The sequence below is a fragment of the Lycorma delicatula genome, chromosome 1 (assembly GCF_047948215.1).
Source record: "Lycorma delicatula isolate Av1 chromosome 1, ASM4794821v1, whole genome shotgun sequence".
In the NCBI taxonomy this organism is placed as follows: domain Eukaryota; kingdom Metazoa; phylum Arthropoda; class Insecta; order Hemiptera; family Fulgoridae; genus Lycorma; species Lycorma delicatula.
The window spans coordinates 299,055,894-299,080,090 of record NC_134455.1 but is presented as its reverse complement, the minus strand read 5'-3'; the positions used below and the strand labels follow the sequence as shown (position 1 = coordinate 299,080,090).

Below are 24,197 nucleotides of genomic sequence, written 5' to 3'. Positions count from 1 at the left end.
ATTGGAAATAGATTTTCCAAATAATTTAATGAGATTGTATCTTATGTTTTCTAAAAATTAAAAAAAGAATACGTCCACTTCCCGTTCAATTGATTTATTTTGTTGTGATACGGATAGAAAAAGTAATATTTTTATTTCTATTTTGCATCTACCTTTAGAAAAATATGAAGTACAAATGAAAGAGATTGATTTCAATTTTCCAGAGATAAGGAATTCTTTTATTTCTTCAGGTTGGAATTTTTCTTTTATAGAAAGGAAGATTCAAAAAAGAATATCGTTACTGCCAATGAGTACATTCAAATTATTGATAAATACTCATCTTTAATTAAATTAATGAAGAAAGTTAAAAAAAGCAGGATTACTGCGTTATAGAAAAAAAAACCATTGCAAACTTCTTTTTTCTCACTAAGAAACATGAAGTTGGTTCATTCTTTGTTATAGAGAAGCCTAATTACGTCTGTGTAAGGAAAAATAAAAAAAATAAATATTGTAAATGAATAAAGATTTGATTTGATGAATGCACAAACAATAAAAACCGAAAAAAAATATGAATACAGCAAAATTAAGTTCCTCTGGATAAAGGTTATAATGAAAATTTTGTTCAACATAGTCCAGTCCTTACTTAACAAAAATTAACCGATATGCATTCAAGTAATAATAATAGTAATAGTATTGTAGATAGTATATGATAGTATATTGTAGATAGTATGTAGATAATAGTATTGTATAATACCGCCATGGTTCTTGCCAGCGGTAAATACAAGTTTGGATCTCTCTCAAGGAGAAATAAAAAAGAAAGCAGCAGTGATCATCCAACAGGAATTTTTGGAACCGTCAGTAGTTACGAAGAACATATCAGAATTTATACTGACAGTTCTGAAACCGAACATGGTGTTGGATGCTCAATATATGTAAATGGAGAAGCCCACCTTTGGAAACTGCCAGATGTGGCCAGTGTCTACACGGCAGAACTCACTGCAATTCAGCAAGCTCTTCGCTACACTGAACACTATTGCGAAGAGAGAGTGTTAATATGTTCCGATTCTTTAAGTGCACTTGTCGCAATTCGGAACAAGAACATTAAGAATGTCCTAATTGCAAACATCCTGTCCATTTTATACGTTCTAAAACAACGAGGACAGCGATGCGTATTTGTATGGACTCCGGGGCATGCTGGTATTACAGGTAATGAAATCCCGGACGAAGCTGCCAGAAAGGCAACAGTCTGCAATGATTTGGATGCATTTCCTGTAAGAGTGGCAGATGTTAAAAACCGTCTAACAAACATAGTAAGAAATAAGTGGAACGCTGAATGGAGGAGTTTAAATTCAAAATTAAACTCAGTAAAAACTTCTCCATATAAATGGAAAAGCGACTTTAAGTTGACTCGCCGTGAACAAGTAGCGGTGACCAGACTTAGAATCGGTCACACGCAATTGACAAATTTATATTTGTTAACCGGCGAAGTGAGACCAATGTGCGGTGTTTGTAATAAAACACTGACAATCAAGCATCTTATAGAAGAGTGTACCATATATGAGGACCTCAGAAAGAGGTTCCGTTTTAGAAATAATATTACTGCTGATCTGGATAATGGAAATGAAGAAAATATAGTTGCATTTTTACACGCCAGTAGACTTCTTAAAAGTCTATAAAAATGAAAGTTTAAAGCTGTGATAAAAGAATCTCTAAGCGGTAGTTATATATATGTATATAAGGGAGTCTCAAAGCGTGGCACGTATAGTGACGGGAGGTAGCCCTCTTGCCTAGGCCATTTTAGCTCACCTGCACTCATGAACAGTGAGTCGGGGTGTCCGATGATGGCATGGGGGATCCTCAAGAGTGGATTGAGGGCGCGAGGCTATGGGTATGCGCGGTGCATGCCTGTAGCCTGTTTATGAAGGATTTGTGAAGGATTCAACTGCCACGGCACCCATGCGCGACTGATATACCGCTCAACGGCGGTTATGGTCGCCCCGAGGGTGCTTGAACAAACTATAAACGAGACTCGTAGAAGAAAAAAAGAAAGATATGGTATGGATAAGTTGAATTTTTTTAATTTCATGGTCTTTTGAGAACCTTATCTCAAATTTTAATATCGGGGCCCTTTACACCCCGTTAGTGTTGTGTGTTGTACTTGTCTTTTGTGTAGTTTGTGCTATTAAATAAAATGTAAGGGCCCTTTACATTTTATTTAACACCCTTTACACCCTTACATATGACAATCCAGATGGTGATACAAATTACTTTTAAAGAATATGACGAGGGCTAATGACCTTAGCAGTCGATGCCCGTAAAAAGTCAGTTAAAAAAAAAAATAAAAAAAAAAAAAAAAAAAAAATAATAATGAAACTAACACTGAAAATAGCAAACTTTACTAGAATAGAATGCTAAATACAGATAAAACCACAAGTCAGAATATTGAATATATATATATATATATATAAGAAGAGGAAAGCACGCTCCTTATGGATATAATTGTGCCACTGGCAAACAATCTCAAAACGAGAAAGCGAGAAGATAAGAGATATTTGTCGTTCGTAGATGAAATAAAAGAAATGTGTCATCAGAATAAGGTTAGCATTAGTAATAGTAATAGGTACTATGGGGGAAATCCCTGTAAATCTCAAGAACTGCCTTTTAAAATCGGATAGCAATCATAATGTGATACCTGTTCTCCTAAAACTAGTGATTTTAGAAACAACCAAAATATAATGAACATGTGATTAGTAGTCAACACCATTTAAAACTAGAAATGTTACAGTCATGATTCTTGCAGGACGTCTGCCAAAAAGTGATTAAAGCCCACTCATCAACTCGAATTAATGACTGTGAAAACGAAAAGTAATTTTACTGCTGATGAAGAAGACTTTTACGAAATATTAACTGATTGTGATGTGATGATTTAAATTTTTTAAAATTGCAATATTTTTTATTATTAGTATTATTTATATTCTTTATAACTTAAATTACATAATGTTTTGTAATTTTAGGAATGTTAACTTTTTTTAAATTCCATATTCAGAAAATAAAAATATTAAGTAATATAAAATGAAAAAAAAATGATTAATTAAAAAACTTTCTTAAAAACCATGTTGACTCTCTAAACTGAATGTACCCGATCATTTTCAAGAAGCAAACATATTTGTTTAATAAAACAAAACAAAAAAATTCTAAACATACAGGTTTATTAAACTGAAGTTTTTATTGAATGTTAAATGGACAATTGCTTGAATCTTTTTTTGGAACTAAATAAAGGGTTTTTCGTATTTTTCTCAAAATCACTTTTAACGGACATTAGACATTTTGGGAATGGATGACATTTTTCATGTAAAACCTATTGCAAATATACAACTATGTCTAACTTATAGAAAATGTTTAAGTATTATCTGAATTCGCACAAAAGTAGTAGTTAAAACTAATTTTATAAATTATTAATATTGTTATTAACAATAACACTGATACATACCGTATACTTTACTGTACACTTTATACTTTTACTTTTTTATACTGTATACTTTATTAAGTACTCAATTTTTTAAGTAAAGTTTTGATAGGGTAATGATCCAGTGACTTAAACTACCACAAACATCATTCATATTAATGTATTTTCTTTAGGCACATTGCTGTGGTCACCTAAGTGTTACGGCTGTTACTAACCACAGCAAAACCATGTCCAGTAATGAAAGACCTGAAACAGAAATCGATTGATGTGGCATTAAAAAAATTCTTCACAAGTAAATATATTTAAAAAATTATAAATCTAAAATTATAGAGATATATCAAATTACTTTTATAGATTTTTGATAAAGAGATTACAATTAATTATATTTTTTATTAAAAAACAAAGTTTGAAATAAGCACGGTTTGTTTCTGTGTGACCGTTAAAAAAAAGTTGCTGCTCCAGCTGTCTGCAAAATTAGGAATATTTTTTTACATCGAACCATGTGTTATAATAACATTATTGTGCAACGTAGAAAGTTTCACAATTTGAATTAATAAGAGGATGGAAATAGGATTGTGATGGGAATGAGAATTTGTTTAAAATGACGAGGAATATATGCTTGCTGAGCATTCAATCTAAGCTGACCAAATACAACCATTTTACTACACATACAATGATTTAAATGTTACTATTCCTTTTAAAATATTCTGTAGTAAATATATGAATATTTTTTTGAAAAAAAAAACCTTAAAACTTTTATTCAAATATTTTTAATAGAGTTATGATATTTTATTAAATTATGAAAGAAAATAACTTTAATAATAAGCAATGGATGAAAACTCCGACTTATTTATATATTTTTAATTAATAATTACATCATGTGCCTTTATATAAATTCTATTTGAATTCCAATATTCAAACAAAACTTGAAGGACTTTCTAGTAATTTTCATAAAAATTCAGAATACTGAATTTTCATAAATATTTCTTGGAATTAAAATATTTTTCAAATTATTTAATTAATTATTATTTTTCAAATATTCGCTGGAATTAAAAGCAGAAAAATTTAGATGTTTTCTCCTAACAATCACTTATCTTTTCGGTTTAAATGTAAAAAGAAACAATACCCTGGCAAAAATTATTTCCCCTGGGTAGTTAATTTACTACCTCAAAAACTTATTTCAACTATTTTAAGACGTTTATTATAAAAAAATTACATCTTTTGTTTTATATTAAAACTAAAAAAACAACTGATAATAAATAAATAATTAATATTATTTATTTTCGATTTGTCAAATTAAGTCTTGATTTTGAAATCTGATTAAGTAAATTTAATATTTTAAAACTTTGTATAAAAGTATCATTAGCCCAATTCATTTAAATCTTTAAAAAATTAATAAAAAATATTAAAGATGACAGACATCATTTTCTAAATTCTTAATTTTTGTATGATGAACGATTTATAAGTTAAAAGAAAAAACTGGAATTTTGGTACTAAATCTGTTTGAAAGTTCATTTCTTCAGCTGTTGTTCAGTATTTCAAATTGTTATTAACTTTCAGATATTTAAAATTTATTCCATAACACGATTATTATTACTTTATATATATATATTTTATTTCTTTTTATTAAAGCCCTTTGTCTCAAATAAAATTTCATACAAGCTATGACTAAGCTATAAGTAATAGTTAGTTGGTCGCCAGTTCTTATCCAGTAAACAAACTCAAGCAGGCTAGGTTACACAATTCGTTACGCATTACATCAATTTTACTAAGACTACATCATCTTACTAAGGGGATTTGGTTTAGATGTTTGATTTATTTTTTTTTACATCATAAAACAATAAATAGACGTATGAAGTTTGATAAAATAAACAGACATTAAGAAAGGACAAACTGTGCTCAACACAAGAAAAAATTAAGCGTTATTCTCTAGTCCATTTATTCAAAGTGTAATTTATTTGCTTTTTTACAGTTGATATATTTGATTCAAAGTACTAACGTCTAACTATGAAATGCTAGATGTGGAAATTTTTAAAGGAAACTGAAGAGATATGTTTAATTTAAAAATGAAAACTGAAAAACTGTTATCCGATTAAGGTGCTTTATCAGTCTACACCTAGTTTTATTGATATTTAACTTTGTAGAATAACATTATTAAGCTAGTTCAGTGATTCTCAACATTTTTCAACGTCATCAGAAATGTAAAACAAACATATAATGAATATTTCACGCCCCTCAATCACAACCAATGAAACCTAGTTAAAATTACATATAACTGCGTTGATAGCGACGAATATGAAAGTGCATATATGAAGTGTACAAACACGAGAAATTTACAGATTTCGATTTTATATGCACGTGCATCTTGTAATTTTGTCTGCTTCCATAATATTCGCTTTGAGCACGCCATGTTCGAGCATATGATACGTTTGAACACATTGTGCTCAGCTGAATAAATAAGACGTAAGGGAGTGCAGAACGCCAGTTTAGTTGCGAATGCGATACGTGTGGCTGGTGCCTTTATTTAAGTTTTTAAAAGCATATTTCACTGAAAATAATCATAAGTGAGGTTTAGATTTTTTATGTGCGGTCAAACGGTGTAACTGTTTTCTTTTTTTTCAGTTATGCGCAAATTCTTATGTAAAATGGATAAATTTGTGAAAAAACGAAGTGAATCATCTACAACTAGTGAATCGATTAGTAAAAAGACAATATTCTACAGACAGTTGTTTAAATTGTGATTTTACCTCATTGGATGGAAAGCCACAGTGTGTTTTTTGCTTTCAAGTCCTCTGTGATGAAAGCATGAAGCCAACAAAATTAACTCGATGCTTGAAAACAAAAAATCTGGATCTTTAAAACAAACACTTGGAATTTTTAGAAAGAAGATTACAAACAAGTAATCAAAGACAATTACGTACTTTGAACAATCAGCAAGCATCTATTTATAAATCAACCCATATTAATAAAAGTGCATTTAAAACTTCTTATTTTGTAGCATTAAGAGTAACTCAGATGTCCAAACCCATAATAATCGCATAAAACCTCATACTATCTGCTGCAATTGATGTGGTCAGTGTTCTACCAGGCGCGGAAGAAGCAAAAAAAATTAAAAAGTTGGCTTTCGAACGATACTGTATGAAGGCAGATCGATGACATGATTGCCGATGTTCGTGATCAATTTAGTAAGTGAGTTCAAGTAAAATTTGTAGTGTTCAAATTGATGAATCAACAGATACGGCAAACATTCATAAATTCTTATGTTTTGTGAGGTATAAATGTGATAAGAATAGATCAATCAAAAACGTTATGTTGTTTTGTAAATCCAATACCTGGTCATGCAACAAGACAACAGTACAATGTCTTTTCGATGTTTTTTATGAAGCTACAAAAACTATAAAATAGATTGGACAAAATGTATTACAGTATGTAGTGATGGAGCAAAGGTGGTAACAGGAAAGAATAGCGAATTTCTGAAAATATTAAAAGATCGACTTTTAACAAGGGCGGAATGAACGCACTGCTTCCTTCACTGACATGCACTTGCCATAAAATATATGCCGGAAAATCTCAAACGAATTCTTTGTAAAGCTATAAAAATGTTCCATTTTATTAAAAGTCGATCATTTCAAGGTTTCAAGGTTATTTGCTAAAATATGCGATGAAATGAGCCGAGAAAAAATCTCTTTTTCTCCATAAGGAAGTCAGATGATTATCCCGGAGTAAAGTGTTAACCCGGTTATTAGAATTGCGAGATAAATTAATAATACTTTTCCAGGATAAACAAAGACATTCTCTATGTTTTTACAGAATAATGAGTATATGTTGCTTTTAGTTTACTTAGCTGAATACATTACCGCATATAAACGACTTGAACGTAAATTTACAAGGACATGAAAAAAACATTTTATTAATGACAGACAAAATTCATCCTTTCATTAAGCATCTAGATAATCTGAATTATTAGTTTGCAAAGCAAAAATTTAGATATTTTTCTCCTCATTTCCGACTATAGTGAGAAACATCTGGATGAAGGAGATACAGTTCGTTCAATTCAGCACAATTTGGATAGCATGAAGATGTATTTGTGTGAGCTACAAATTCAGTTGGCGGAGTATTTCCCGGAAGATAAAAATGATTTCTCTAAGAGATGGGTACTGAATCCATTTAATGAAAACGTTATTGCAGCTGCTAAGTTTCCATTTGGGATTTACGACCAGTTGATCTAAATTTCTACCGACAAAATATTGCAACTACAATTTAGATCTGAAGATTTAGATACATTTTGGCTTATTTGTCGAAGTGAATATAGAAATTTAGTCACAGAAGCATTGAAAATGTTCATTCCTTTCACCACATCTTACCTCTAAGTAACCACAAGTAACCCTGAAAAGGGTACTTGTCTATGGTTGTGTTAAAAAGTTAATGTAAGAATCGTCTTTTATTTCTTGAAAACAATTTGTTTTTGTATGTTTCTAACATAGATCCACGAATACTTGTGTACTTAAAAACGTAAGTAATATTTTTATAATAAATGATTTTTTCTCATAAAATGATTTCATTATTGTTTAGTGAAGTTTTAGGTTAATTTCGCAACCCCCCTCCCACCATTTCATATCACCTCGAACTCGAAGTTGAGAAAAGCTGAGCTAGGTAATTTATTGATTTAATAATTGTAACTTCTCGATTTGTTTAAAATTGCATTTTGTTTATATTTTTATAATCAACCGAGGTAATCTTTTTTCAATAATAGTCGAAAATAGCGACGACTACATATCATACTGATCTGTTTGGAAATGTTTCCTTAAAAATCGTTTTATAAGTTGTAAGAGTTGTCATAGCATAGTATAAATTATAGAAATATGCTATAACATAGCAATATACTATGTTATAGCAAAAAAAATGGAGAAGGTGATAATTGTATCATTTTAATATTTAATCTTTTTTCAATACTAGTAACTCGGTTTTAATATATTACATACAATAAGCAAAAACTCTTATTTTAGAGTTTAGATTGCAATAGACATAATATTTCTTCTGTTTAATTGATCTTAATCGTGAGGTCAATCAAATTTTCGTTTATGAAGGAAGCTTATCAAATCAAGAAGTTGCAAAACCGCTCCGGTATATTTACTATTTTCCAAAAAGTAAAAGAAATTTCATAAACAGTAAAAATATGACAGCATGCAGTTTTTCTCTGTTTGAAGAACTAAAGGACTTGAGGTGGCAAAAAATTCTGAATCTTACATTGTTGAATGTTTTATTTTTTTTACGGTTCAAAGGTTCTTTTAAAAGAAAAGTCTGAATGTTGCAATGTTTCAATTTATTTATTTTAAGTGACAGGCGATTATTATTTCCAAGGTGAAAGGTTATCCAAACATTATGAAACCAATGAAATTTTACCAATCCCCGTAAACTAAACAAACAAATAGGCTCAATTTAATTATCACAACATTTCACTCTTTATCGAAAGGTAAATCAAATCAAATATATTAAAAACAGTTTTGGTGTATTTATTATATGTTTATTTCCCTAGAATAAATTACACTTTTAAAAAGTGAAAACATTTTTTAATTCGTTTCAGTATTTTATAAGACTATTCCAGACAAATTAATAAAGTCTTTCTTACATAAATATCAATAGTTTGTTGAATAAATTTGCTGAATACTCTTTATAAATTTAAATACCTAATAAAATATTTTCGAACAAATAAAGAATAAAAAAAATACTAAAATTATTGCAAAAAAAAAGAAAAAAATTAGAAACCGATTAAAAGATTTTTATTTAGTACCTTTAAAAGATTAATCAATCAGATTACGTAATCAGTTTTTTCTTTATTTTTATTATAAGATGTTATTCTGTTACACTTTAAAATAAAAATGGAAATGTTTTGTATTCAAATTTTAGAGAGAATGTTAATTTTCGAATTTCATGCCATTTTCATTTATTTTTTGGTTAAAAAGAAAAGATAAAAGTGAAATTTATTTTTAGAGATGCTAAAAAGAATGTAAGTGTACATATAGAAAAGAAATGGAATAAATAAAAAGAAAAACAAACTGCTTTGGAAATGAAATTTCGTGTGTATTCACAAAAATACATGCTGTGAATTCTGTAAAGAGTGTTTCCAAAACTAGAAAAGAATTTGCCTATTACTTAATTAAACTAAGCCCTCAGCTTGCAATAAAGCTGCTTTTATTTCATTTTTTTATTTGCTTTTTTATTTTTATTAGCTGGCAACTAGTAGTAAATGAGATAAATAGTCAAGATAATTAATTTTTTTTTTAAACTTATTTTAATAATTAATAGTTTTCCTTACAGCTGGTGCTCCAGTGATTAATAATTCAAAGAAAACGTTTGAAATATTTGTATAAATTTATAATAAGAATTCTGAGTCAAGCATTAATTTATATATACATATAAATATATATATATATATATATATCTTACAACTGCTATCGTAAGTTTATTTCTTTCAATTAATTAAAATTTATAACTAATTAAATCATTCATCAAAAGTCAAAACAGATTCGTATTAAAGTTAAACTTAATTGAAAGATAAAAATACGATAGCTGTCGTTGAACCTTGTATTTAAATTTTTTTTTATAAAGTTGATTAAATTAATGGAAGAAAATGTATTGCGCGTAAAAACAAAATTATTATAGTAAAGTCTTTCTACGGCGGAAACCATTGAAATGTCAAAAAAAGTCCAGTCTCGGAGTTTGCTATTCAAACCGGGACTGTTTCATAAAGATGAGACTAAAAAAACATTAAATTCTGCTATACTTTTATTAATCTATATTAGAAATTTCATATTAAAATTAAATATTAAAAAGTAACTGGCTATTAATTTTAAAATAAATCAAGAGGACTCCAAATTTGTCAAACAGTATAAGTAAGCAGATTATAATATTATGTAGTACACTAACAATAGAATACTTACGAACATAATTATAATTATTTTCTTTCTTTATTTATTTTTTCTTTTATTTTATATCGGCATCGACTTCTAAAGTCATTAACTCTTGTCACATTGTTTAAAAAAATAATTAAATCATCAACAGGTTCGTCAGATATAAGGGTGTATGGGGCTCTTAAATTTTAATAAACTCGAAAATAAACATAAAATGAGGTATTTAAACAAGATGCACACAAATAAAAGTTACAGGGTGTAAAGGGGCTGACATTTGCATAAATAAAAAAAAATCAAATACATTAAATACAGTAAGATAATAAAAAAAAAGAAAGTTGCATAGTATCACTAAAAATTCAAAATTTATATTCAGATGTAAAGCGTCTTCGCTAAAGGATTCTCAGTCAAACAACACGTACAGACTTCGTTGATGGCTTAATATAAACGCGTTAGTTATTTTACAGTAATGTAGGTATGCAACTATTTTTTTTTAAAATCATCTGCAGTATCATTTCTTAGTCCGTACCTCTTTCTGAGGCATTCTTATATTCTACACACTTATAGAAAATGCTCAACAGTGATTGGGTATTTACCCATTATATTTATAATGGGCAGTAATTGGGCAGAAATACACTGCACATTGGTTTCTTCGGCGGTTAACAAGTATGAGGTTGTTATTCGCGGATTATGAGTCTGGTCAACGCCACCATTTCTGCGCGAGTCAGTTTCGCATAGCTCTTCTATTTATTTGGAGTAAATTTTATTGGATTTAATCTTCTCCATTCGTTACTACACATGGTTCTGACAGTCATAGTTAGACGATTTGCAACGTCTGCCACTCGAGTAGAAGTCATGTCCATATTCTCACAAATTGTTCCCAGTCTGGCAGCTTTGCGCTTTTATTTCCTGATATACCAGTGTGCCCTGGAGTTCATATAAATGTACATCGCTGTCCCGTTAGTAATGCCTAATATCAACTTATTGAAGGTAATCGTAAACAAGGTATCGTTCAGTGGGGAGCCTTACGGTATGTCATTTTCAAATCTTTTATCTGACGAATACTCATTATAAACTCATAGTTGAAATGTACGGTCGTTCATGTAGTTGTCCAGTGTTAAATTGCCGCTAATGCCCCCTATTCATATAGTTTAAGCAATTTTCTGTGACGCCATCATATTAAAAGCCTTCTGCAGATCGAAAAAGAATCCCACACAGTGTTTCCTGCTGATGAAACTGTTCTATGTAGTATTTTCTAAATTTATACTTTTATTAGTAATTGAATGGTACTGCCGAAATCCTACCTGATGCACTGAAAAAAGACTTTTTCTTTCTAAAATCCAAAATAGTGGATTATTTATCATTTTTCGAAGTTTTTTCCAATAGTACATGTAAAGATAGGACGGTAACTATTGGAATCAGTCAAATTTTTATATTTTTTTGGAATTGGAAAAATGTATGCTTTCTTACTACACTTCCGCGGGTAGATTCCATCTCACCATATCAGATTATATAATTGTAGCAATTCAAAATTTACTTGACAGTCTAATCATAGTCTAATACATTTCGTCTAGACCAGATGCTGTATTGCTAGTTTTCTCCATTACTATCACAAGTTCATCTATTTTGAAAGGTACATTGTTGAAAAATTAATTATGTTTCTAAAACTTTAGGTGACCCACAAGTTCTGTTTTTTTTTATTTTTAAAGCATGTCTTATAATTAGCCCATTTATTGGGTTCTTCGAATTTACTGGCTAATAATTTGGCAATTTCGTTTGGAATATATATTTTAATATTGAAAGCAAGTTATGGAAGTAAAATTTGTACGTCCACAAATAGCATTCCCTTTCTTCCAAACGTTTGCTGCAGTAATACTTCTGCTAATAGATGATAGTAATTTATTACAGGAAAATTTTTGAAATTGACATAATTCTATTTGCATATGCCTTGTGTTTTTTAAAAGCAATTCAATTTTACGATGTGTATTCTTGAAAGCGTTTTTGCTCATTTGTTTCTTTTTATCGCTTCACTAATTCTATTACTCCTCCACGAAATGCTCTTGTGTTTCCGAAATGTAAGTATATCTGTATATAGTTTTGGGGTTCGTCCTTTGGCCAACACTTCTCTTGTAACTTCCAATGATAGAGATGGTTGAACCTATGACGAATCCATGACAAGAACTTTTCTCGGATGCTTTCGGTTGAATTAGCTGTACATTGTCTGTTGTTGTTTCAAATAAGAGTGGAAAAGTCTAAGTTAATCCAATTATGGAATTGTAAATCAAGACGCAAGTACTATTGTTTTCAAATTCCCGAGTGATCCTTCTTAACAGGCTAAGACTTCTTCGACTCAAGCCAACTGTCTCTTCAAACTACTTCAACTTGAAGAATTTCTCATCTATAACACACCCAAATCCTTAATATTCGTCACTCTCTCAATAAATTTAAATGAGATCTGGTATGAGTAATTCGAGATTCTTTTTTTCCTTAAAAATGTGATCATCATAATTTTACCCACATTGAGCAGCATATGATTAACTTGAACCCGGTTAAAAACACTATCAATATTATTCTGCTAGATGAAATGATCATCGTCACCCAAAATGATTCGATATACTTTTACAGAATCTGCGTATAGTTAAAAATCACAATAGCAGCGCGGATACCACTGATAAATATCAAGAATAAAAATGGTACAAGATTATACCCTTGAGAACTACAGACTTTATCGAATAAAACCGGGATGATACTGCACCATACCGAAAATCTAAGTTTCTTCCTGTTAGGCACGATTTTAACCCCTCTACATACCCCTCGCCAAAATCAAAACTCCTCAGCTTAAGCAGTAGAAGATAGAGAAGAACCTTATAGAATGCTTTTTCGGAACCGAAATAGTTGGTATCCACTTGCTTCTGCTGTTGAACTGTCAACTTCCTGCCCTGCAGAACCAGTTCCCGACCCGTCCGTTTGATTGTTAAAACACAATAATTTTCGGTGTCTGCGTCCTTACATTTTTCTATAAGTTCTTTTTCCGGTCTGGCAATCCTTCTGGTCGAACAGTAGCTTCTGGGGTTGCCATTGTCTCTATTACAGAGAAAAAATTGTTAAACGGACCCGTTACTCTAAATAAAGATCCCTTTTAGTTCTTTCTACATTCTTCTTTCTTCATTTTCCCTCTCTTTTTATTGAATTGGATGAAATCTGTTACTACATCTGGCTCCATTAAAATATTATCAAATAATGATAATAATGCACAAAATAAAACTTTATTGATTTTGTTAAAAAAGCTTTGTCTTCTTTTATGTTCTTATTAAAATTTAGTTTTTATACTTTGGAATTTTAGTTTTAGTTATATCATTCAATTAGTTTCATCCTGAGAATAAAAAAAATGATTGAAATAAATTAAAATGCGTAATTTATTAGAAATTTATAATACATAATTCTCAACTCGATATTACACTCAATATTCAATTGTATATCCAGTGCAATACTTAAATATCATAACACAAAAAAATAGTTAAATGAAAAAACTATAAAATCAGATAAAAATAAGAGTGAAGCATTATTTTTAATTTTCTAAGATTTATTTAATCTTTAATTTAATATTCATGAAAGTAAATTTTAGTAATAAAAAACTGTATTTGGATATCCTTTCAGAGGAAATAAAGTGATAAATATCAGGTTAAAAATAATTATCAATAATTTAATTAATAACAATTATTACTAACTGTAACTCTGGTTAATTTATAAATTATTATTTGGTTTAACGCCACTGCTTTAGCACTGGGATATTATATACGAGAATTCAATAAGAAGAAATTACCATAATTTCTGTGTTCTTGTCGTTAGAGTACGTTGCTAAAAAGTGCCCTAAACTAATATTTTTTGTAATACCATCTACATCTATTACCTGTTAAATGAAGTAACCTTTTAACAGACATCAACTTCGTTTTTTTTTTTTACCGAATTTTAGAAGAGAAGTACGGTACTACTTTTGGTTACTTGCTTGGTGTGAGTGGGAAGTGAAAATGGAATATTCTTTACGTTTCGAGGTATGAGAAGTATAAAAATACTATTCACATAAATTTGATTATTTAAATATATATATATATATATATATATATATAAGTGTGCGTATAAGTATGTACAAGGATTATATGTATCTTTTGTGGCTCGAAAATTTCTAAAACTACTAGATAAATTTTATAGAAATTTAGATGTCCTTGAGTTACGTTCAATTTAAGGTCGAAAAAAATATTGAGATTATGTTGATTGTGTAGGGGGTATTTTTTTTACGTTCTATGCAGTGAGTCACAGTTGAAACTGTAAGAGTGAGTAAGTTCAAACTTGATGCTTGTGTGCGGATCTATTAGGTACTCGAATGTATGTATTGTTTGTACTCTGAAAATCAGTGATTTTCTGTCTGCGACGTAGTGAATGTCGGAAACGAAAAGTCGTTTTTCTTGCGCTTTTGTTCAAAAAGCAAGAATAGTGGTAAACTTAAACATTAAGATTATAAATAAAATGAAAATTCTGATTATAATGTTATGATAATAAATTATAAAGAAACTTTTCATTGATGATAAAGGAAAAAAATTACCATCTTATTAATATAAATTATTTAGTAAATAATCCTAAATTATATTAGTAAATCATTTTTTTTTTTAAATCATTTAAATATACATACAATTCAAAATCTATTTAGTAATCTCGTCGAAATTAAAAAATTAAAATTTGTTAATACTGTTGTGCTTGGGAATTTAACACCAAATAGAACGTTCTTTACCAAAAATTATGTCTTAAATTTCAGCTACCATACCAAGACTTAGGTGTATTCTTTTCTTTCAGATAGGCTATAGTAAATCGGAGGTCTACTAAACGCTAAACATTGCAAGATACAAGAAAGTTTGATTACAGGAAGTATGCTTTATAATATTTATTTAATAATTCGTTTAAGTTCGTTTCTATATTGAAATTTTATTACGCTTTCTAAACAAGTAAATGTGTTATCATTTCGCCGACACTCACCACAAAGTGAAAGGACCTTTGCCTTTCAATCACTGCAGATTTGAATTCGAGTAATGCTTGAAATGTTTCATAGTTTACAAATAAGACATATAGTTAAAAAGTTTATCTTATCTGGTGAACTTCTCTTAAAAAAAAGTGCCAGCATTTATAAACTGATTTTTAAAGAAATAAGTAAAATTTAGGTAAAAGGTAAAGAAATATTAAAACTAAAATAAAGGAGAATTTACGCTCGTTATGAACAAAATATTTCTTATGTAAATATTGAAATATAAATACATATATATATAAATATTAAAGACGAGAAATTTCGGTTTTGGACTAGCATTAACTGGAAACTGATATTGACAGTAATAGAACCAGCTTTCTAGAAAAAAAAATACAATATTAATTTATTAGAAAAGATAGTTCTAAGAAGATGCTCATGTTAACAGGAATTAGAGAGTGATAAAGAGAATTCACTATTAAAAAACAATAGCGGATATTAATCCGCTATTGTTTTTTAATAGTTTTTTATTACTGCGAGCCTTCAAAGATTTTGAATTCATTAATAATGTTTTCTGCTTATGAAAATTAAACGGCTACCTATGACCTTAAAACATATTTATGGCAGGGATATGTTGTGATTGGCTAAAGATTCATGATATCTTTATCTTTCTTAAGACAAATACCTATTTATCTTAAAAATTGCAAATGTAATTGCAAATGCTTTTAATGCATCTTTAAGTACTTAAATGAAATTTTATGAAGTCAAACTACACATTGCTATTTTTTTCCAAAAATAAATGAATAAAAACACTTTTAAAAATACTCAATATTACTTATTTACTCTTTTCTTTATTCTATACTAAGAATTATTTACTTGTATACAATATTTACTGATTATTTATTTATATATTACACATACTCCTTCATTAGCTTCTAATGATGATGATTGTTTAGAAGTGGAATAGCCATCTAATTTTCTACTAAGAAAACAAACTATGTCAACAATTTTTGGTTTAAAATGAAGCGAAAAATTCAAGGTACTTAAAATAGAAAAAACTAGATGAGGAACTAGATGAGGCATTGACTAAAAAAAGATTATCGTCTGAATGTCCTTTTGAAAAGAGTTGTGGGAAATTGAGAAATGACGTGTAAAAGACTCCAGATTTTGGGAAACGTCAAGAAAGTTCTGAAAAAATCAATTGAATAATGGAGGCTCATGCGATATAATTCTCCACGTAAAAAGCTGCAGAATATCATATCATCTGTTATCCTTAAATTTTAATTAATAATAAAACATTTCCAATTTGATGAAATATGATATTTGTTTTTACCTGGTAAATGTGGAAGTGCATGAGATGTATGCGTTGGTCGAGGCAAAGAACTAGTACGGTCCGCTGGAAAGAACCGATAGGTTGCATTGAATCCCGTTCCGTCTAATCTGTCATTCGAACGAAATGTCATTCTGAAAAAATTATTTTCGGATTGTACAAAGAAACTTTGTAATTGTCCGCAACTGCGAGGATATTTTTCATCCCTTGTCATCACGTCCGAAAATTCCACATAATCACTTGCTGAGTTGGCTTCACAACTGTTAAAAAAGAAATTATAATAGAATAAATCAATATAATTAATCAATAAATTATATTTAGAAGCTAGATTCTTTTAATTTTATTTTAAACCTTACAAAAGATGTTTATAAAAAAAAGTTACCCTTATTATACAAAACTGATAAAAGTTAATCTATAATATATCTTATATATAAAATCGTGGATTATGAACCTATCTCAAATGATATGGAATTTATCCAGCTCATGTTACAATTAGTTTCTCTGGCTTATGGGAATAAATAAAAGAATGCTTGAAAAATAATTTAAAAAATTAGTCATATTATTTTTCTAAGTTTAGTAATCACATGTAAATCGTTCATTACCAGTTAAAAGGATAAGTTTGCTGTAAGAAAAATTTTACCTGAAGAAAAGAAACATTTGAATGTATTTTTCTTTTGACCAGAGGATGAAGTAAATAATTTTAAAAAGCTGCCAACAAAGTTGCAATAATTTCCTGGCATTGATTATTTATTCTTGTATAGTGGGAAAATAATAATATATGAAAATAAACCAAAAATGTTTACAAAATTCAAAAAAATCTATATTTTTGTATTTTGATCGGCTCTCCGATATTACTACCAAATATTTTTTGGTCAGTTACTACTACTATGCTTAGGAACAGATAAAATTCAATTTAAAAATGCAATAAACAAATTTTTTGCTTTTATCGTTTTTGAGGGAATGAAAATTTTGTAGGAAAAATTATTTTTTTTAAATGATAAGATAAGCATGCAAGAATGTAAAATCTATCTACCTCACCATCTGGAGATGTTTACCCATAAATTTTGTCAACAAATTGCCCTATACGCACGAGTTCGTACAAATTTTCATCAGTCAAATTTAACCAGTCAAACCGATTAAGCTTCAAACATCGACGGACTGACGTACGTATGAACATTACCCTCTAGTATTCTTTTTTGTCTTTTGGGATCCCTGAGTCTTGAAACGTCGACAAATAAAAAAAAATATATACCTCATATTTTAATTGATTTTCATACTTTCCTTCTTGCATTCATAGCTCTAGAGCTATGAATGCCGTTCTCTATGAGGGCCGTTCTCCAACTGTGGAAGGTAAGTTCAACATGTAGCTAGCTATGTGTAAAAGTTGTATTATTTATAAGTTTTTTATCTTTATCTTTTAAGATAAATTTTCTTATTTTTTCTGCATATTATTGGAGTTTTTATGGATAGATATTTTTACTCTAGCTAACATAAAAGTGAGTGCATAGATTTCATGATATAGCTACATATACACAATACACAAAATACAACTACAAATAATTTCCATTAGTACTAATTCATATATATGATAAAATGCTAATTATTTTTCTGTGTTCAGATGAATATAACTTTTATTAGAATGAAGCTTTTTTTCTTTTTCGCCTCCGGGAATTACAGTTCAGGTATTACTTCAGAGGATGAATGAGGATGATATGTATGAGTGTAAATGAAGTGTAGCACAGTCTCAGTTCGACCATTCCTGAGATGTGTGTTTAATTGAAATCCAACTACCAAAGAACACTGGTATCCACGATCTAGTATTCAAATCCGTATAAAAGTAACTGCCATTACCAGGATCTCAACCTTAGAACTCTCGACTTCGAAATCAGGTGATTTGGGAGACGCGTTCACGACTAGACAACCCGTTGGGTTATTAGAACAAAGCTATCTGACATTTTATTAGTAATATTACGCGTATTCTTCTAGTTAAGAAAAAAATTATAAGGCAAAATTTCACTTTTACATAATAAAAATTCACTAAAATATTAGTTTATATTTTAGTAATGTTTACGGTGATTTTACTTCTTTGGTAGCATAACTGAACGATTTCATTATAATATACTTGCCGATATTTGATACTGCCAATTTTGTTAAATGAAATTCTTATCAGATATCACAGAACAAAAAAAAAAATTAATAAAAAAATGTTAACTTAAATTATTATTAAACATAATGATGAAGTAATTCTTAAATACTCTTTGTTTCTTAAGTTGTGAGTAATGTTTGATGAGTGAGAAAGTTATGTTAACCTGAACGGTTTAATTCAAGAGTGATTTAGTTCAATTTTTGTTACAAGAGATAAATATTAAAAATTAAAAAACACGACCGACAAAATAAAACATTTCTGACAAACATTGCTGTTTAATATAGGACAATTACTAATATAGGAAAACACAATTTTATATACAATATTCGTAAAGAGTATAATTTTTTCTAATTTTTTAAATTTATGTTAACATATATATATATATATATATATATATATATATAGATAGATAGATAGATAGATAGATAGTCTATGACACTTCCAGTAACGTAAGGTTTCCAACACGGGGTCATACATCTAAATCGGTTCAGCCGTAGAACAAAAATTCATACATACATCCTAAATATAATATACTCCTTTTTGGGTCCTCGTGTAAAACTAATTATTTCAATGTTTTTTTTTTTTTTTTAATTTAGTTTTTTTTTAAATATTACGTAAAGGATTTGATAATATTAATTTTATAAATTTTATTAAAACTTTTTCAAAAAAATTCATTTCATTATAAATTCATATTTCATATCATAAAAGTTATACAGAGAAATGATGAAGGTGTGGTGGATTATGCATATCATTAATCAATAAATTTATTAAAAAAAATTATCCTTTATATTTCATTCATCCTGCTAATGGACTTTTTTAACTTCAAAACATATCTTAACAATGCAAATATACAGCTTCGTTGATTCTGCCTTGTACGCAAATAACTTTAATTATTAAATCATTTGTATCCATTAATACTATTAAAATGGAATTTATAAAATTTGATCAAAACGTGATAAATATTTAAACACGAATTATTAATTTTTAACCAACCACAGTTTAAAATATCCATATTTGCTTGAAAATCAATTTATTCAATTTAACGGTGGATTCTCATTGTTTATACTTTTTTCATTATTTTATTTTATGACTCAAATTGTTTATTATAAATTATTGCACATTTTATTTATATTATATACGAAAATATTTCAGACAGTTTGCTTCTTTCTCATTTCCCTTGAGAACTATAGTTCTCACCGAAATGAGAGAACTAAACTAAATGTGAATAATTTTTAAACTGTAAATTCTAATCTACAAGTGTTAAATGATTAAAAAAAATCAAGAAATATTTTGCAGTATTTCATTCGCTTTTTATTAAGATTAAAATTTATAATTTTCCTGGAATTAATTTAACAAATCAAAGAAATATTTGGTTAATTTTGAGAAAAAATAAAATTATTTTAAAGGAAAAAACTATTACAATTATCATTTAATTATGACACTGTAAAAGAAAATATGTATTTTTAACAGGTGGGGAATAAATTTTATGAAAAACGTTTCCTTAAAATATTCGTATATAGGTTAAGCGTGACAAATTTTCTAAAGTAAAGTTTTGTCTAAATGTAACACCTCCTTTAACAAAAGCTAAAATAAAAAAAATGTTAAAAAATTTTTTTAATTTAAATCTGAATCTAAAATTTCAAAAAAATATAGATACTTCTTGATAGCTCTATATTTGGAATATAAATTTTCTAAAAATCTCTGAAAAATATTTAAACTGAAGGAAGATAAAGCAAAATATAAAAAAAAAAATTGTTTTAATTTTAAAAGGTGAGTTTCATTGTTTGAAAAAAGTAATTTTGGGCTATTTAAATACGCATTGTAACGGATGTTTCAGCCCTAAGATTAGATGGAAGAAGTCAGGAATAGGTAACTTTTATTTCTCCCTACATGTTAGATGGTTACACTATGCAGCTTGTAGCAGTTGAAATGTCCTTCTTATGCACTATTGTTATACCAGAATAAATTTGTCTCTTGTGTTAACTATCGTTTTCCAAGGGTGAACATGTATTTATTATTGAGATTTATTGTGTATATCAATCATACGAATGGGTGAAGGGCAAATTTCGGAAAAAGTTTCCCAATTATTCAGTTCCTAATAAGTCGACAATATTGCGTTTAATTAATAAATTTCATGAGACTGGGAGTGTACACTATCGGAAAAGCACAGGTGGACGATCACTGTTAACAGTAGAATTTCTAGACTACGTGAAACAACGCTTGACTCAGTCACCCAGAAAATCGCTCAGAAACTTATCTTTATAGGCTGAGCTTTCACTATCTATAGCTTTCAGGGCTACTAAAAAATTACAATTGCGTGCAAAACAAGGAAAGATAAGAAATTTCTATATTAGTATTTAAGAAAAACTGTACGTATCTATTACGCCTTTTAAGCCAATGATAGGATACCATAGCTTTTTAACATCTAAAAATTACGCTAATGAAAGTTATTTTTATTTCTTCAACATAAAGTCTGGTCGTACTATTTTGATAAATTATAATTGATGTAACTGTGAAGGCCTTGGGTTTCTCTTCTTACAAGGCAGTTACTGCGATATAACAAAGTAATCATTCCCTGGCTTGTATGGACAACAGTAGCAATAAACTCCAGGAGAAGAGGAATGTAGCACATGATAAGAAACAGGTTGAAGTTGTCAATTTGCAGGAAATAAGTAAGTAAGTCAATAAAAGATAGAGAATGTAAAAAGTATTCATTAACTTTTTTTTTAACTGTGGTGCTTAAAATGTTTCAATGAACTTTATCATAGATAATGCAGGGACTGTAGAATGACATCAACCATGTTAGAAGATTGTATTTATATATTAAGGGCTTATAATCCTTATAAAGAAAGGAAGAGAAAGATATGAAAAATAAATGATTTATTCCAAAAAGAGACTCTAAGACAAGATAATTTTAGAATATAGGAAAGATGGAGATTTCTAAGAACTATTCTTCAATAAATATGAAGGTTACAGGATAATTATCTATGTTTAGTAGCCATTTAAGAATTATAGAAAGATGCTGATAAGTGTAAATTTTTATATAGTGCAGCTTATTCATTTACTTCCTTAGATCAACTTTAAGTTCCTGAAACTTAAGTTGAAACCTAAGTTGTTGAGTTCCTAAAACTTAACAAAATATAAAATTTATGAACCCAGGATACTGCAACTATGAGAGGAGTACTTTCAAGTAATTCGTCAATAATGGATTCAGTATCTGAATCACTGTGTACCTTGCTAAAATATGGTAAAGATACCATATTTAAGAGATAGTAGAATAATTTATGAGTAACAAGAAAGATAGAAATATTTTGTGAATGTTATTTAATTATACATCATACCATTCATTTCTTCAAACACATTTGACAACAAGAGTTACTGAAAAAACTGATTTATCTATGAATTATGGAAGGTAATATTAAAATCCCTGAACTAACTTAAAAAAGAGTTGTCACCTTTACATTTCTCACCAACTCAATTCACCTCATAACAATAAGATGAAATGCTTTAGAAAGCTCCAACACTAACATTTGCATAATTTTTTCATTAAACCTATGGTATGCCTCTAATTATAAGATACTATTTTTACCATACTTCTTCAATCTACTTATCTGTGTACTCTTTATACAATTAATTGTGAAAATTTGATAAAAATGAATTTATTAGTCTGAAATAATCTATTGAGGAAACCAGCAGTTATATATAAAATAGGCTCAGAAGGCCTAATGTCAAATCACTAAACAGTTATTGATACAACAAATATATGACCAATTCAACGTTTACATTATTTATAGACCCTAATGTACAAAAGAAGTAATTTTTAGATGAATAATTATATTAACTCAAGTATGGATTATATTGTAGTTCAACCTCACCAAAAATTATTAAATTCTAAAAAAAAAAATTTTCTTCAAATCCAAATATTTCAAACTAAATAATAATATTTCACTGATTAAAGTTCTTTATAACTGATATTACTTTTCTTTTTCAAAGAATTGTTCAACAAGCAAAAACAAAATGCAGGTATCTGCTAATTTTTGGCAATTTAACATCTAATGGAAAAATTAAAAAAAAATTTCCAAATACATCTTCATAAACACTAACTTTACTGCTATTTTAACTTTTTAGCACATTTCAAAACAAAAAATTTATGATACTAATTTGTCCTAAAAATTATTTGGTTGAAATCTACATGTTATTTGTAAACAAATGTGTGTGCATGCACACATATGTGTAAGTGAATATACACATACAGTAATATGTTCATGCACATGCACAAGTGTGCAATATTTATCTATATCACAAAGGTATCTATATGTAGAACATGGGTAAATGCTGGTTAGATGACTATGAACATGGTATGAGAGTTGTAACCATTTCACAAGGGAATACTGGGCTATAAATGAATCGATGGTTGTTAACGTAGGAGTAGTACATGTGAATACAGATGCGGAATGGAGATTAGTAATCCATCAGAGCAGAGGAGGATGTGGTGGCAGATATTTGTACCTGAACTCAACGTCACTAACAGGATTTGCTATTTTGTGTTTGCTTTCTGTTCGTTCCATGTGAATATGACTACTTTAGAATTTGTGTGCTTGTATTATTTACGTTGATGTGCTATATATACATTCTGTATAATATTACACATGGGAACAACAATTTAAGCTATCGCTTAAATTATCTAGTAATTAATTAAATAAAACTCTTTTTCTGTTGGATTTAATTAATAATATTAAATCCTTTAGACACTATTTGTTCAGATGACATTAGCTCTCGTAAAATACTGATAATACATCAGTATATTAGTTGTTGGTACTAAATGTTAAATATAAAATAAAACTTATCAACAAACAAAATAACTTTGACAGTTTATATATATATACACTGGTAACCATTTTTTATATGTTTTTTTATTAAAGAGAACAGTATTAACAAACAGTTAACATAACAGTATTAATCAAAATATATTGTGTTTGTATCTAGGAAGAGTTTCATACTTGATTATGTTACAATATTTTAAATTTGTAAAACAATTTAATACATGGAACTAACACAGTTTCGTTTTAATAAGGTCAATACATACAAAGTATTATAAGATAAAATTGCAAAAATGTGTGTGTGTGTGTGTGTGTGTGTGTGTGTGTATGCATGCATATGTGTCTGTGTGTGTACACACATGTGCGTTTGTGTATATGGTGTTCTATTGACTTTTTATACTTTATATAGAGGTGAAGTAAGCACTCACCTGTTCCTATCTTCCACTTAACGAAAACATAACTGAGTAAGAAAGCAGATTTGATTTGGTCTCTTTCTTTGGCCAAATTTATTTTAAAATTAAATCCAGCTTGACCACT

The 24,197-nt window shown here is 28.7% G+C and overlaps 1 protein-coding gene across 1 annotated transcript in view; it reads right to left on the bottom strand.

Moving 5' to 3' along the window:
- Window positions 1-3,556: 3,556 nt before the first annotated feature.
- LOC142317857 (suppressor of lurcher protein 1-like) overlaps window positions 3,557-24,197 on the bottom strand; it is a 545,965-nt gene continuing 525,324 nt past the window's right edge. Inside the window, exons 11-12 of the mRNA XM_075354406.1 lie at window positions 16,698-16,954; window positions 3,557-3,691 (exon numbers count right to left, since the gene is read on the bottom strand). Of these exons, the coding sequence (XP_075210521.1) occupies window positions 3,633-3,691; window positions 16,698-16,954 (316 nt within the window). The 3' untranslated portion in view covers window positions 3,557-3,632. The remainder of the gene's footprint in view (window positions 3,692-16,697; window positions 16,955-24,197) is intronic.